Here is a 16,204-nt window from a genome sequence, read left to right on the forward strand (position 1 = left end):
CTTGCCCAGCGAAATTAAAAAGAACACCAGCTCTAGTGGCAGTTACCTCGTTTCCAGGCAGTTCTTGTGTCTACTTGGAGCATGTCCCTTCTCTGCCCAGGAAAGTAAGCTAGGCTCCTCCCCCTGCCTCAGTTTCCTAATTTTTGATTAATAATCAAAGGATGATCTTAATTTGCAAAGTAGAGACTAGTGTAAATGACATCATTTCGGAGCCACCAGACCAGAGAACTGGAGTTCAGGCGTACCTGGGTAACCTTCTCTGGGCCTCAGTTTCTCCATCTGAAAAATGAGGGCCCTGGATTCAATGGAGTCTTGTCAACTCCTACAATTTGGGCATTAAATATTTCCACAGCTCGCTCCGCCAGGTTGGCCGTGAATAGGGTTAAAACCACGACTACCTCAGAGGTGAAAAGGTAAGCAAACATTCCAACCTCTCCTTAGCCTGGCTCTCGGATTGGTGCGGGGCAGTGCCCCAGCCACCTATCCTGGCCGCATCCGTCATCTGGATTGCTAATACCCTCATTAGCATAAAGATTACTCAGAAGATCTGGCACACCAGGGCTGAACCGGAGTCTCCATCCCTTTAAGAAGGGGATAGGCACTTTGTCCCTAAGGGGTCTCTGCACCCTATTTCCTCCGCGCGGGTCACGGTGTAAACTAGAATTCCCTGTTAATCCACCTTTGCACCGCACCCAACAGGGAGGATACCTGGGGGTAAATAGCGCGAGGGTCCCTGGGGATGCGGACGGGTTTGGTCCCTGAGCGCTGCAGGCTCAGGCTGGCTACCTGTCGCCTTAAGCGGCAGCGGGCTGCGAACGAGGCGGGAATGGCAGCGCCGCGGGACCCCGGCGCCCTCCGGCACGACCCCAGAGCTGGCGCCGAGGCAGCCGGGGGAGGTGGCGCGTGCTGAGGGAGAGAGGTGCGGCGGCAGAAGACCCAGGCGCATGGAGGGCGGGGCTTGGGCCGAGGTCTGGCCGCCGGGCTCCTGGGGGTGGGCGGGGCGGGGCCTGCTGGGGCGGGCTGGGGGCGGGGCGCGCGCGGGCCCGGAGAGGGCGGGGCCGCGGCGCGGGGCGGGCTCTGGCGGCCAAAGTGTCACACGCGCGGCGGTTCGGGAGGCGGCGGCAGCGGTAGCGGCAGGCGCCGCCGGGACGGGCACGGGTGCGCGGGCTCGGGCGGGCGCCGGCTGCCTCCCTCCGTCGCTTGCTTTCCGGTTGTGAGGCCGGGATCGCCCCAGCGCTCTCCGAAAGGAAGAAGGGGGCCGAGAACGCCGACAAGTTCGCTTAGCAGCCGGAGATCCCGGCCAAGGCGGAGGCTGCGCCTCCGACGGGGCAGTAGCGCGCTCCGCAGAGGAGCGCACGGCTAGAGCGTCCGAGGCGGTGGGGCGCCCGGGCCTTTCGCTTTCGGCGGGGCCGTGGGCCGGGATCCCATGAGACGGTCCCGCGAGGGGCGCGAGATCCGAAGCCCCGGCGGCGCGCGGCGGAGGCGGAGGGCGGTGCTGCAGCTGCCGGAGCCCGGGAGCGGCCGGCAGGAGGCGGCGGAGAGAACTTGAACTTGGCGTCGGGAGCAGGCGCCCCGGACGCCCCCCGCCGGGGCCGGGGCGCCGAAGGAACTGGGCGGCAGCGCTGCCCCCCGAATGGCCGCGGCGGTGGACCTGGCTCCCGCGCCGCGGCCCTAGGCGGCCTCTCGCCATGGCCAAGTGGCTGAACAAGTACTTCAGCTTGGGCAACAGCAAGACCAAGAGCCCCCCGCAGCCGCCGCGGCCCGACTACCGCGAGCAGCGGCGCCGGGGCGAGCGGCCCTCGCAGCCCCCTCAGGCCGTGCCGCAGGCCCCCGCGGCCTCCTCGGCGTCCTGCGGTCCGGCCGCCGCCTCCTGTTTCTCGGCCTTATCGGGATCGCTGCCCGACGACAGTGGCAGCACGAGCGACCTTATCCGCGCTTACCGCGCACAGAAGGAGCGCGACTTCGAGGACCCCTACAACGGGCCCGGCTCGTCGCTGCGCAAACTGCGCGCTATGTGCCGCCTGGACTACTGCGGCGGCGGCGGCGGGGAGCCGGGCGGAGGCCAGCGCGCATTCTCCGCCTCGTCCGCGTCCGGAGCTGCGGGCTGCTGCTGTGCCTCCTCTGGCGCGGGCGCCGCCGCGTCCTCGTCCTCGTCCTCCGGCTCCCCGCACCTCTACCGCAGCAGCAGCGAGCGGCGCCCAGCCACGCCGGCCGAGGTGCGCTACATCTCCCCCAAGCACCGCCTCATCAAGGTGGAGAGCGCCGTGGGCAGTGCCGGAGATCCCCCGGGGGGCGCCTGCTCCGGCGGCCGCACCTGGAGCCCGACAGCCTGCGGAGGCAAGAAACTGCTCAACAAGTGCGCCGCCTCGGCCGCGGAGGAGAGCGGGTCAGGCAAGAAGGACAAGGTAAGGCGTCCCTTGGCCTCACCCGAGGTTCCATGGGGAAACTGAGGCACCGCCTCGGGGTCGAGTCCCTATATCAACTTCTTGCTAGGGTCCCCACGCTCCTTCCTGATTCTGCCCCCTTGCAGGCGCTTTACGCCGGATCATCGGCCTCCTGCCATACTCTCTTTCGCTGCTGCTCCCAAAACGTTCCCTCTCTGAGCCCACAGCCAGGTGCCCGCTTCGGAAGTTGCCTGGCGAAAAAGCCCCGCCCGGCTTTGCCCAAGAAAGAGACACCCAACCAGCCCTTCCCGCCCCCGAAGAGTAAAGTCAGAGAGTCAGCTGTCATGGACTTAAGAGTGTTTACTCCTGTCTTTCTTCTCTCCTCACTCCCACCAGTTTATAGGTGGGAAACTGAGGTTCAGAGCTCGGGAGGGACTCGCCCCATATTACACAGCATTCTTGGTAGTAGATCCCGACCGGCTGTCTCTGAAAGTGCATATGTAAATCCCACTAAACGCCCTGTGCTGCCCCACCCCCCGCGCCAGGTTTCCAAATCCGGGCTGCCTTTTGTGCTGGAGCTGCCCCTGAAACCTTCGCGCGAGCTTTTCCGGGAGGGGGTCTGCCCATCGGCTTGGCTGGAAGGAGAACCACCCCTCCAACCCTCACCTTCCTTCCTGACCTCACCTCTACCCCATACTGTCCCAGGGGTGAGGGGACGACTCTGTGACAACCCTCTGCCTTACATATCAGGCCATCTTGATTCCCTCTTTGAAGCAGGCCAGTTAATTACAGCCAGACTGGGCCCTCTCCTCCCCCTTCACACTCTTGTGAGCCCTTCCCTTCCCCATAAAGTAATACTTGTTCCGTCTTCGGGTGGAAGGCAGTGTTTTGATTACATGTGAGGCCCAGCGTCCTGCTATGGCTGTCAGAATGCTGTCCCTCTTGTGCCAGCTCTCCCCTCCCCCCTCCCCCCCCAAGGTAAACTTTTGCCCAGACTGGGCTAGGGGAAAGTGATAAAGAGTCTGAGTTCCTTTTAGGACTAGATGTCGGGACAGGTGGGAGACAGGCTCCTACCTGCCAGCTGGTGCTTGGAAAGATCTTTTTTTTTTACCCCCTGTCAGGAGGAGTAAGGGACCCCCCCCCTTCATTTTTCTGCCTGGCTTCCTCTCCCTGAGGTCCCAGGTCCCCAGAGTATTCCCTCCCCAATTGGTATGCTGAAAACTGATGGGCAGTCTGCAGTGAATCTTACCTCCTCCTGGGGTCAGTTTGGGGACACACCTCAGAAGCATGGATTCTGGGCTTCTTAAGCACCTGGGATGCCTCATCTAGATGACAAGAAGCTAGTAGCCAGGTGGCCACCCAGGTGCTGCTTTGGGAAGGGGAAATTTCTCTGTGAGAATCCAGGATCATGGTCTTGTGGTTGATCTTTGAGGGGGGAACACCAAAGAGGCTCCCTGACACCTTATGCATGGCCCAGGCTTGGCTAGGTGCTGGCCTGGGAGAACCTAAAGTTCCTGGGTATGGAAGGTGTGAGGAAGGCCAAGTCTAGCTATCAGGAGAGAGTCACATGCTGGACTTCCTGCCTCTCCCGTTTTACTCTATGGCTACCTCCCAGGTGGGCAAATCTCCTTTCTCTCCCACTTGTCATTCTGCCTGCTCACTAAAGTCTTCTATCATGGCTTTCAAAACTTGAGTAAACATTTTTCCCTGATTACAATTAAGACTATTTCAAATACTGAGCAATAATGTGTTATAGCTGGTCGGCTTCGTTGTGCCATCAGTTATTTCTCATGAGTCTTCTTGTGCCCTCCGCAGCTCAGTGCTGGAGCCGGCCCCTCTAGGTGAATGCTGTGTCCCAGGCCGATCTGTGCATGATGACCGCTGTGGTGGGGCTTTGTTACCTGGGACTGAAGTGGGGGTGGTCGGGGAGGGCCATTATTATGAAGAGGGGCACTAACCTTGGTTGCAGAAGAAAGCCTGGTGCTAAGGTAAAGTCCCTGTGATTGGAATTGAGAGGTGAGAGTTAGGCAGGTCGGGGTCAGGGAGGACCTTGTAAGTTAGGCACAGTGAGGGCCAGAGAAGGGATTTAACTGCTAAGTGATAGGAACAGATACTTTTGGGGGGAGAAAGATCTCTGAGCTGTATTTCACCTTTTGAGTGGTGACTTGAGCCTTTGATCTTTTGAGAAGTTGTTCCCATTCCAACTGAGGAACTGCAGCTACCAGATGTTCTTTCTAATGAGGAGGAGGGGGACAGCCAGGGAGGGTCACACTGGGCAGTGGTTCTCAAAGCATCACCTGGAGGGTTGCTTAAAACACAGATTGCTCTGATCCTCCCCCCACGGTGCCTGGTGCACCAGGCCTGGTATGGGGCTTGAGAATGTGCATTTCTGGCAAGGTCCCAGTTGATCTTTTACTGCTGATCCTGGGACCACACTTTGAGAACCACTAATACAACAGTGGCCTCTCCTTAACCCTCCCTCTGGGTCTTCTGGTGGGAGCTGTTTTGGGGATCCAGAGACTCCAAATGCCCTCTGTGTGGGGTTGCCTCCCAATCCAGAGCTAGCATCCAGCCCTCATTCTTGGTCAGGCAGCCAGGAGGCAGCCTGGTTTTCACATTATTTTTAGCCGTACAGCTTTCAGAGGCCAGGCATGCTGTAGATCCATCCCTGAACACCCCAGAGTCTTCCATCTGCCCCTCATCCATGGATCCAGGAACACCTACTTCTAGCACCCTGCTTAATCTCGGGCCCAGCTTCCTTTTATCAGTTGGAAAAGAACCCAGAGAGCTGTTGAATGCCCTCAGCTGCCAGGCCCGGTGTTAGTTTTTAACATTGGGCCTGAGATGAGTGTTACTATGTGTGCCATGGAGCAGAGGCTGTTGGTCCACAGACCCTCCTTTTAATGCGTCCAGTGCCACCCCCACCATGGTTTCTCTTTGGGGCCCCTCCTGCCTCCCTCTGTCACACAGGTAGGCATCTCCTATTCTCCCAGTTGAGTCCTGGGGCACACACACACACCTGGTCACTCCACGCCCCCTTCCCACTCCCACCCCCAGCATCCTGTCGTGGACATTTATTTTCCATTTTATAATCATGTGGGAGAGGAACCGTGTTTTCAATGAAACCAGCTTTTACCCAGCACTTACATTGTGCTCAGAGATCTGGTACCAGGGTGAGTTCGGAGGGAGGGAAGAAAGACTGCAGACTTGTCAGCAGTCTCTGGCCTAAGCCTCTGGAGGAGACTGACACAGTCTTTTCATCATTTGTCTCCCAGTGTTTTTGTCTTGGGAAATTTAACGAGGTCTTCACCTAGGAGGCGGCTTTGAGCTGGATGTAGAGATGGAAGCAGAATTTTAGTGCAAAGAAAGGAGTGACTGTAGCCTGCAGGAGTGCTTATATGTCAGTGCTGTGTGTGTACATGTGTGTATGAAAGTGTGTCCCTGTGTATGTATGTGGTTATATATGTGTGTATACATATAATACCTTAGTGAGGAATGTCTTCTTGGAAACCAGAGCTTTCTTGTAGTGGGCCTCACTTGGGGAATGAAAGATGACAAGGTGAGAGAGGTGGGGGCCTGAATTCCCCACCCCCCAGGGGAGTCCTTGAAGACTGTTGAGCCAGGAAAGGGATGAACTCAGTCAGAGTCATGGTTGCGGAACATCCTAGGCTATAAGCAGCTGCCACTATATGGGGGCGTTGGGGTCAGAGTTAAGGGACTGTTGCAGTACGGTCTAGGGGAAAGACAGTGAGGGCCTGTCTTGGGAAGAGAGAACAAAACTTTAATAGGTGGAAATATTATTCCTTCAGGTTGTCTTCATTAAAAAATGATGACAAAAGAAGCCAGTAACTTGGTAGTTCTTTTGGGCAGCCAAACAGTTCTCTTCCAGTTGTTTTCTGCTGAAGTCTTGTTTCTTTTATCATTAAGTAAATGTTTCCACCACAGCTGAGAAAGTCAAGATGCATCATGACATCAGTTTCCCGAGTTTTAAATGCATGCTAATGCATAATATACACTTTATATTTTGTCAGCATCCACAGACTTGAGTTAAATAATATGTTTCCTAAGAAATAAATAGTATGTCTAACCTTTTTTTTTTCTCCCTTAAAAGAAAAACATAAAACATTTAGCAAACAGTTTCTGAGCAGCCTATTAGGCAGGAGGAGTCAGAGAAAATAAGTGGTGGCCAGCTTTCCAAGAAGGAAGCGTCTCAGTTTGTAGTTGAAGATGCTTCTCAAGGTCTAGTCTGAGAGAGAGATATAGCTAATGAGGCAATATTGTGACCCAAGGAGTGCCAAAAGAGCTGGGAGGGCTGAACTCTGGGAAGTCAAAGAAGGCTTTCAGGAGGAGGCACCATTTGAGCTACCTCTGGGAGGATTCCTGGGAATTTCCCAGCCAGGGAAGTGGGGAGGAGGACTCTCCATGTAGAGGGATAGAATAGCTGTGCCCAGGCCCGGAGGCTTGGGAGAGAATGGTTGGAGGCTTAGCAGGGCAGATGTGGTGGGGGATGACAGAGGGAGGTTGGAGCCATGAAGGGAAGAGAGTGTCTCGTGCCTTGCTGGGAAGTTGTGACTTGTCTTTTTGTCCTTTTCACATAAAATCAAGTGTGGCTTGATTGATGCGAGGGTCAAACATGAGATGTCAAGTTATTTCCATTTGGCTAATGGTCACATTCTCCAGTTCTAAGAAAGTACTGGATTGAAAAGGTAAGAGCCACACTTGGTAGCTGTGGTTTGGCTTGGGACACTTTCTCCTTTGAAGTCCCATCCCTTAACAGTAATTCGAGAGAAGTGCAGTTTCTCCCAGAAGAGAAATATATTCTCCATGCTTTATGCTAACCACCAATTGATCATTTATTTATGTTTTTATAAAAATTAATTTGAGAGAGAAAGAAACAACAATTTGTTATTCCACTTATTCATGCATTCACTGTTTGATCTTGTGTGTGTCCTGACCAGGGATCAAACCCACAACCTTGGTGTATTGGGACGATGCTCTAACCAACTGAGCTATCTGGCCAGGGCTCTAATTGACATTTAATCCTCATGATCACCCTAGAAGAGGTTTAGGTACTATATCAGTTAGCTATTGCTGCATAACAAATCACCCTAAACTCAGTGGTTTTAAACCAGGGGTTAGCAGACTTTTCATAAAGGGCCAGATAGTAAATATTTTTAGGTTTTCAGATCAGTTTCCAACAACTATTCAACTCTGCCATTGTAGCTTGAAAGCAACCATCGATAATACATAAACGAAAGGACATAGCTGTGTTCCAATAAAACTTTATTTATAAAAACAGGCAACTAACCTGTGGTCTATAGTTTCCAACCCCTGCTTTCAACTATAATAAGCCTTAATTACTGTTTGTAAGCCCACATGTCAACTGAGCAGTGTTTCTGGTCATAGCTGGGCTCACTCCGGCCTCTGTAGTAGGTGTGGGGTGGGTGTGCAGCCTTGCTGATCCTAGCTGGGCTCCCTTCCATGTTTGGAGGTCAGCTGGTTTAGTATGACCTTGGCTGCGATAGATAAACTCTGTTCCATGTGGTGTCTCATCCTCCAGCAGGCTAGCCTTGTTCATATGATGGTGGTTCCCAGGAAGAACAGAAGCCCATAAGGTTTCTTGAGGTTGGAAACTGGCACACTGTCCCTTCTGCATATTGTTGATCAAAGCAAGTCACAGAGCCAAGATTTGAAGAGAGAGGGGGAGCTGCAAAATCCATGGCAAAGGGTAGGGATTCAGGCAGGCCATTAATCAGGGCCTTCAGTGCCTGCCATCCATCTATCATAGGCAGTATTACCCCCATTTTCTGGATAAAGAAACTGAGGCTTAGAGGTTAATGACTTGCCTTATGTCACACATCTACCAAGTGACAGAGCCAGGATCACACCTGTGCAGTCTGAATTCAAAGCCTATATGCTTCTTATCAATTTGTTCCACTCTTTTCCACAATTTAAGTGGAGATAGTAAGTCTGATAATGAAGTGTGTTATGTGTCTCTTTCTCCCCTTAATGCTCCTTTTGTAACCTTCACTCTAATTCCCATCCCTTTCAGGCTGGGCTTTGGGGGTTCCCAGAAGACCCCAGAGCAGTCATTTCTCTCTTCCTCCACCATCTGCCTCTGAGTTCCATAAATTAGATGTTTTTTGTTGTTGTTAACCCTCACCCAAGGAGGATATTTTTCCATTGATTTTTAGATAGAGTGAAAGGGAAGGAAGGAGGGAGAGAGAGAGAGAAATATCATTGTGAGAGAGACACCTTGATTGGTTGCCTCCTGCACGACCCCAACTGGGGTCGAGGAGTGAACCTGCAACCGTGGTATGTGCCCTTGTCTTGGAATTGAACCTGAGACCCTTTGGTCCACAGGCCAGCGCTCTGACCGCTGAGGCAAACCAGCCAGGGCCATAAGTTAGATGTTAATGCAGCATTTGACTTATTATTTTATTTTATTTTTTTATAAAGAGAGTAGTGTTTGATAAAGATTGTTGTGGGTTTTTTTTTTTTTAAGATTTTTAAATTGACTTTTAGAGAGAGAGGAAGGGAAAGAGAAACATCCATGTGAGAGCAAAACATGCATTGGCTGCCTCTTACATGCCCCCTACTGGGGATTGAGCCCCAAAACCGGGCATGTGTCCTGACCAACCTAAAATTAAACGAGCAACCTTTTGGTGCATGGGACAGTGCCCAGCCAACTGTGCCACACTGGCCAGGGCCACTTGACATACTTCATAGAGAAATTCTACACACAGAGTTGGCACTTCCCAAAGGACAGCTGCGCAGATGTGTCTTGTAACTGTCATGTCTTCTCATTCCAATACCAAGTGTTCCCTTCCTAAGGGTTGGAAGGCTGTGTGTGCTGTTTCAAATATAAAAACTAGTGGTAGCTTGGCCCTTATCAACAAGGAACCTGAGTTTCCTTAAAGGAGATCAGGTGACTGTCCTCTAGTCTGACAATCTCAGAACATGACTGATATCCCCAGACTTAGCCCCCAAGGCTTGACCCCATCTTTTCCCCTCCCCCAAAGCATTTCTGACCCCTAAAATAGGAGTTAAACAGCAAATCTGAAACAGGTGTGGCTTCCTCTGGTCATTTAGCAAAGCTGAACTTGCCTGTGGTCAAGAACTCCTCTGGGCACTTTAGCTTGGAGCTGACTTTCATATCTTGCACTGAGATAGCCAAGAGATAGTGGCCTGTGGGGAAGGGGCAGGTCAGGCTTGGCTTTGGAAAATAAATTGGAATTTGTGGTTTTGTTTTGTGTGGGTTTTTTTATATATATATATAATTTAAGTTTTATTTTATTTTTTCTTTATTGATTTGAGAGAGAGAAGCATTAACGAGAGAGAACATTGATTGGCCGCCTCCTGCATTTCCCACATTGGGGATCAGGCCCACAACCTGGGCATGTGCTCTGACCGGGAATCAAATTGGTGACCTCTTGGTGCATGGGTTGCGCTCAACCACTGAGCCACACCAGCTGGGCAGAATTTGTGGTTTTGAAGCAGAGAGCTAGCTGGGTGCTGGCTTTCTGAGGTTGGGTGGAGGTAGTGGTGGATTTCCTGCAAGGTTGAGACAGAGACTGCAGCAGTCTCTGCCACTCTGACTTCATGACTTCTGTTTGGCCTTTGTTGACTGAGGAATTGCCATACACAGGCCACTGTCAGGAACTGTGTGGATATAAGGATGAGCCAGGGGATAGGCGGTATCTGCCCATAGGAACTTATCTTCTGGTGAGGACACAGTAAACCAAGGTTGGAACACAGATCTGTATGGCAGAATTTATCAATGAACAAAGTAGTATGGGTAAGCTCAGAGCCATCCTGGCACAGAGACTGTTCTGAGCTGAGCCTTGAGTCTGTGGAGCCAAGGAGAAGCAGGGTGAGGAGGAGATTCATTTCAATTGAGGGAAGCAGGGAAGGCCTCTTAGAGGAAGCATTTGAGTTAAAAAATAGTGACTTGAATTGAGGGAACTTTCCACAGTAGTAATATTAGTACTTCTATGACACATACTTCGAGCAAGGCACCATTCTACATGCTTTCTATGCATTACTTCTTTTACCCTTTCATGTCCTTTGAGGTGGGTACTACTGTCATTCCCATTTTACATATGAGAAAACTGAGGCACAGAGAGGTTATATAAATGTTCTAAGGTCACACCACCAATAAGAGGCAGAGGTTCAAGTTGAACCCAGATCTAGAATCTTTGTTTTAACCACTATGCCACTCCACCTCAGGCTGCACAATCTCATGCCTATTTGTGGCAATACTTTTTATAAAATACCCTCTCTGTTAACATTGTAGGAGTTACTGATTCCTACATTTATGTGAGTATTCCACAGCTTAAAGGGCACTTTCACACCCATAATTAATTTGATTCTCAGAGTCACTCCATGTTACAGATAGAGAAACTGAGGCTCTGGGGAGGCATGGAGCCTGCCCTGTATCACAGCAGGTATTGGCCAAGCCAGTAGCCAGGCTCTTGGCTTTGTGTTCCAAGCCCCGTGCCCCTTGTGCAGGGTGATGTGGAGGTGGCTTGGCCAAAGCCCCAGTCCACAGGAAGGGTGACAGCCTGATTGATTTCCGGTTCTTCTCGTGCTTTCATTCTGAAACGCTGTACTGAGACCATTAAGGAGGATCCATAGTGGGCCTTGCTTCCACAATGGAATTTTCCTTCTCTTCCTGTTTGGTATTTTCCAGTAATATTTCTATTACTGTTTCACTTTCAAAGGCACCAGCTTCCTGAGAGTGTGTGCTTTCTTGACTGCTGAGCCAGGAAGAATTGAATTTTCCTTTAAATCATTCAGCTCCTTTCCATTTTCTCCATGGGGAGGACTCTGGATTTCCCATTATGCCGTAGAGGAAGGATTCTGTAGGTGGGTCCAAGGGATGGAGAGAGAATTAGTCAGGGCCCAGGGGAATGACTCAGGCCCCATGTTTTCCAAGCAGTACTTAAGAGTAATGGTCAGAAAGGGGCTTCCAGAGGAGGCCACTGAGGGGAGAGTGACTTGACAGGTGGGTAGGGGGGTGGACACCACTGGCCAGCCACTGCTGGGTCTTCACTTATAGGCTGGACCGGAGTCCTCAGCTGGACCACGAGAGCCCATCTAAGTCCTTTTTCCTCATTCATTTATTCGACAGACATTGTTGAGTGTCTGCTGTGTGCTGGATATTGTTCTTTTTAGCTACAGTAGTGAACAAAACAGGTAAAATTGTGCTCCCCTGAGTCTGCCCTATCAGGAAGGGAGTCAAGCAAATACAGTATGTAAGGTAGAGAGTGGAGCAGGATTCAGAGGCTAGGGTGGGCCAGAATTGGGGGGGGGGGTGCTGTTGTAGATGGGCGTTCAGAGAGGGCTTTGCTGAAGGGTGTGGTAGCATGATTCAGGGCTCTGCCAGAAAGAACATTCTAGGCAGAGGGAACAGTCAGGGCCAAAGCCCGCGGCAGGAGCATGCCTGGGTCCTTCAGGGAGATCAGCAGGACTAAGGGTGACAGGTGAGGAAGAGGGGGCAGATGTTTGGCCTTGGAGGCACTGAGATGGCCTCAGGCTTTAACTCCAGGTGAGATAGGATGCCAGTGGAGGGTCCTGAGCAGTGGAATGACGGGATCTGACTTGGGCTTTGAGAGGATGGCTCTGGCTGCCTAGCGAAGAATAGACCGGAGAGGACGAGACTAGAGACCAGCTAGGGGACCTGCAGCTATCGGAACTGGGGCACTAACGGTGGGTTATTGAGGAGACCAGATTCAGGACGTGTTGTGAAGGTAGAACAGCCAGATTTCCTGACAGATGAAACGTGAGGTGTGAGAGGAGGAAGAGAGTCAAGGATGACTCTAAGGTTTTGGCCTGAACAACCTGGAGGATGAGTGTTCATCAGCTGAAGATGAGGGAGACATGAGAGGAGCAGTCACAGCTCTGCAAATGGGATTGGTCCAGCAACTGGGTCCTGGGGCTGGGGGCAAACCGTGCTCTGCCCTCTAGGGCAGGGAGGTTCCTAAAAGCCCAGAGAAGGCGGGGTGGCCTTCATCTGGAGCTGGGGGAAATACATCACCAGGAAAAAGAGGCCCTATGGGAGGTGGGACTAGAGGAAAGTGGGTATGGGACATCCTAGACAGAGTGAGGTGGACCTCACACTGTGCAGGTGTGGCCAGAACTGGGATTGCCTTGTTGTAACTGCTAGTGATTGGGGGGGACTGTGTGAACGGCCTCCCCTGCCACTGCTCTGAAATTACACCAATTCTCCAAATTCAAAAGAGCTCACCTGCTGAGTTGTATGGCTGGCCACCACAGGTGGGTAAAGGTGAGTGCCAGGTCAGGTCTCTAGGGACAGGGGTGGGCCCGCCTGTTCTAAGGAGAGCATTTCATTGCTGAGCACTTGTGATTGCTGGAAAGTTTTCCCTTATATGGGGCTCACTGGAACTTGGGCCCCCGCTGGTGGAAGCACACAGAGAAGTAGGAGGAATGGAACTTTCCTGGTCTCTCTAGGCCCTGGCTAAATTTAAAAAATGAAATGACCAGAGTTACAGTGACGCTTCAGTGTTTTGTTGGATGTGCACTCCCAGAAAGCCAGACGGCCCCATAATCCCTCCGGTGCATTCCAAAGCCACACGTGATCTGGGGCCTTCCTGGCATCTGTGGAATGGTGCGGCCCCTACCTGCCCTTCCGTGGGGGCAGTTGCAAGTTGTCAGTTCCTTAGAACTGCAAGCTTGGACTTTTCAACGTATTTCAGTGTTTCTCTGTGTTAACTTTTTTCTTCCCCTTTTAACAAAAAGCTAAGACAAGTTTGGTATAGAAAATTCAGATAACCAAAAGTAAAATAGAAACCATGTCTAATTCTGTAATTCAAAGAAACATCCGTTTCACTGTCCACTTAACCTTTTTTTATGCTTATATAAAACATTTTTCCTCCACCAAAATTAAGTAATATTTTATCTATTCATTTTTATTTTTTGCTTAGAGACATGAAAAGATGTCTACATTATCTTAAACATTCAACAGCAGTAATTTAATGTCTATATATAGTTCTGTTTGCATTTTTAGACTCTCCCTAGTTTTCTCTAATTGAATAGTGCTGTGATAAACATCTTTGTAACTTAATGCTTTGCCCTAAGTCTGTGATGATTTTCCTCGGATTGGTTCCCAGAAGAAGAATTACTGGGTAAGAAGGTAAAAATTTTGATACATGGTTTCACATTGTATTCTAGAAAGATTTTACAAGTTTATGCCTGTTACTCTAGTGCAATTTAGTTTAATTTGCAAATTCTTGGGTTACTAGTGCATATGTGCTTAACCATTTGTGTTTCTTTTCTAAAATTGTGTACTTTTATCTTCTGTCCATCCTGTCTGCTGTGGGGTTTATCTTTTAATTTGTAAGAGCTCTTCGTAGATTAAGGATGGCTGCCTGTTGCCTGCCATTTTGATTACAGAATATTTTTTACAAATTTGAAATCTGCCTGTGGGTTTTGTGTCTGGTGACTATTGTTGCTTACACTGAATTGTTTTTTTGTAGTTAAATCAGTCTCAATGTTCTTCATGATTTTTTTAAAAGATGTTTTTATTGATTCTTTTAGAGAGAGAAGGGAGAGAGAGAAAAACATTGATGTGAGAGAGAACATCAATCAGTTGCCTCCCTTAGGCACCTCGACCTGGAATCAAACCCATGACCTTTTGGTACACAAGATGCAATGCTCAACCGAGCCACACCGGCCAGGGCTTCCTCATGATTTCTTGAGTATGCTGCTTTAAAAAGCCCTTACTCCTATATTCGCCAGTATCTTCTAATACTTTGATTTTTTTTTTTTAAACATTGAAATTTTAATCAGTTTGGAGTTTGATTTCAGGGTATGAGGCAGGGTTTTAATTTTGTTTTTCTAGATGACCATCTGTCTGGACATCCTCTCCTTGTTGCTTGTTCTATGATCTGTCTGTATTTCTTCAGGTGCCTTTTTAGACTTAAATATTTGACTCAGTCTTGCCCTGACTGTGATTAGGTCTCATCAGCTAGTATGATAATAATGATTTTGCCTTTTCTTTATACAATGAAACTTCTGCCTGCATATACCCATGTGCTTATTACACATTCGACATCTGACACCTGAGGGAAGTAACTGGGTATTAGCACTTCACCTTTGGATGCCAGGCCTTATGCTGTGGTTGGCTGCGGCTGGGAAAGCCTCTGCTCACCTCGGGTGCAATTGGCTTTCCCCTCCCAGACCGGGGGAGGGGGCAGCTGCCTAGGTCTGTTTGGGGCAGACCACTAACTGTGATCTACCCTGCCTGTGTGGCCTTATCTGGGTGTGTTTGTTTCAGCTTTCACTCCATGACTTTGTGGAGAAAGCATTGCAACCTTTAGTCATTCATGCAGCAGACAGCTTTAGATACCTACCATGGTCCCACACTGGTGAGTCCTGGGGATGAGTAAACCCCTGCACTCTAACTCGGCGCTCAGGAGGGGATATTGAAAAGCCCAAGAACACAGTACGTCTTCACTTAACATTGTCGATAGGTTCTGTGACTTAAAGCAGAATGACGTATAACAAAACCACTTTTACCATAGACTAATTGATGAAAAAAACAAGAGTTAAATTCCTACGGCATCTCACCCTTTAACAAAATGACATTGATGAAAAGATGTTCTTTAAGGATCTGCTGTATCTCTATAACACCAGGCAGAAGGTGTTCCGCACCAGGACAGAGAGACAGGTGAATGTCCGAGTAGAGACGCACTGGAGCCCAAGGTGGGCGTGGGCAGCAGTGAGTCGCCGGTGGGCAGGACAGTTCAGACCTGAAGCATGAATAAGACTCGAGGCTTGTGGGGACTACATTATTTTGGTCACTTAACTTTTTTTCACACCCACCCAAGTTTATTTCAAGTGATATGACTTCACAGAGTTCTCCTGCTCCTAACCTTTTTGGTCCTGCTAAACTCAGATGTCCTGTGTCTTCAATTAATGAGAGACCTTTTCTGGACCCCTGTTGTGCTTTCTCTTTTTCTGGCCCAGTCCGGTGTCAGTGTAATCCATCCTGCGGTATCCACTGTGAGGTCTGTGACATTAATGAATTGGTGGTGTTGGAACAGATTAAGTCCAGGAGTGTACAACAGGGGAAATAAATAAAGAAAAAAATGCAGATTATTGCACACTTGTGAACATTCCTATAGGTCTGAGAGACTGAGGGTCTCTACTTAATTCACCAAACTGTGTATCACACCATGTCATTGAATCCTAGACCAGCCCCAACATCTAGAAAGAGCTTTAGGAATGTTCTTATATTCTTTTGGCCACAGTCTGTCCTGGTGGGGTCATCCTCAAAAAGGGACTGTCCTTATCTTTATAGTGAGTTTGCAGTTCACCTCAATTCCCTGCAACTGGAGAGTAGAAGTAAAAACTCTGCCTGGATTACCGCTCTTGTGAGTGGTTTATGAGTAATAACTCACAGATCCCCGTAACACTCCCTAGGAAGTATATTCTATGAAGAGTCCCGTTTTACAGATGGGAAAACTGAGGCAAATAGGATTTTTGTTTGTTTAGTACCTTGTTGTAGGTGACACAGTTAGTAATGGGTAGAGTTGCAGATAGGGGGGTCGAGACCAGTCTGGCTTCTGTCTACCCTGAATTTTTGTGCCGCAGCTACAGGGAAGTGACGGAGGTCAGTAGTTCTGTATCATATGATGCCCCCAAAACCATGAGACCAGAGCCATTTAAAAACCATAGTTCTCTACTGTCGAGAAAGCGTCTGATTTGAGCTAGACACTCTTCATATTTGTTTCCAGGACAATGCCGCCAAAGGAGTATCAATCAGGAAAGCTTCATGGAGGAGGTGGTACAGGAAC

At 50.0% G+C, this 16,204-nt stretch overlaps 1 protein-coding gene across 1 annotated transcript in view; it reads left to right on the top strand.

Annotated features, from left to right (window-relative positions):
* Positions 1–1,159: 1,159 nt before the first annotated feature.
* Positions 1,160–16,204, top strand: part of SHB (SH2 domain containing adaptor protein B) — a 125,436-nt gene continuing 110,391 nt past the window's right edge. Inside the window, exon 1 of the mRNA XM_036261229.1 lies at positions 1,160–2,405. Within this exon, the coding sequence (XP_036117122.1) occupies positions 1,689–2,405 (717 nt within the window). The 5' untranslated portion in view covers positions 1,160–1,688. The remainder of the gene's footprint in view (positions 2,406–16,204) is intronic.

The sequence above is a fragment of the Molossus molossus genome, unplaced genomic scaffold, assembly GCF_014108415.1.
Source record: "Molossus molossus isolate mMolMol1 unplaced genomic scaffold, mMolMol1.p scaffold_m16_p_14, whole genome shotgun sequence".
Lineage (NCBI taxonomy): Eukaryota > Metazoa > Chordata > Mammalia > Chiroptera > Molossidae > Molossus > Molossus molossus.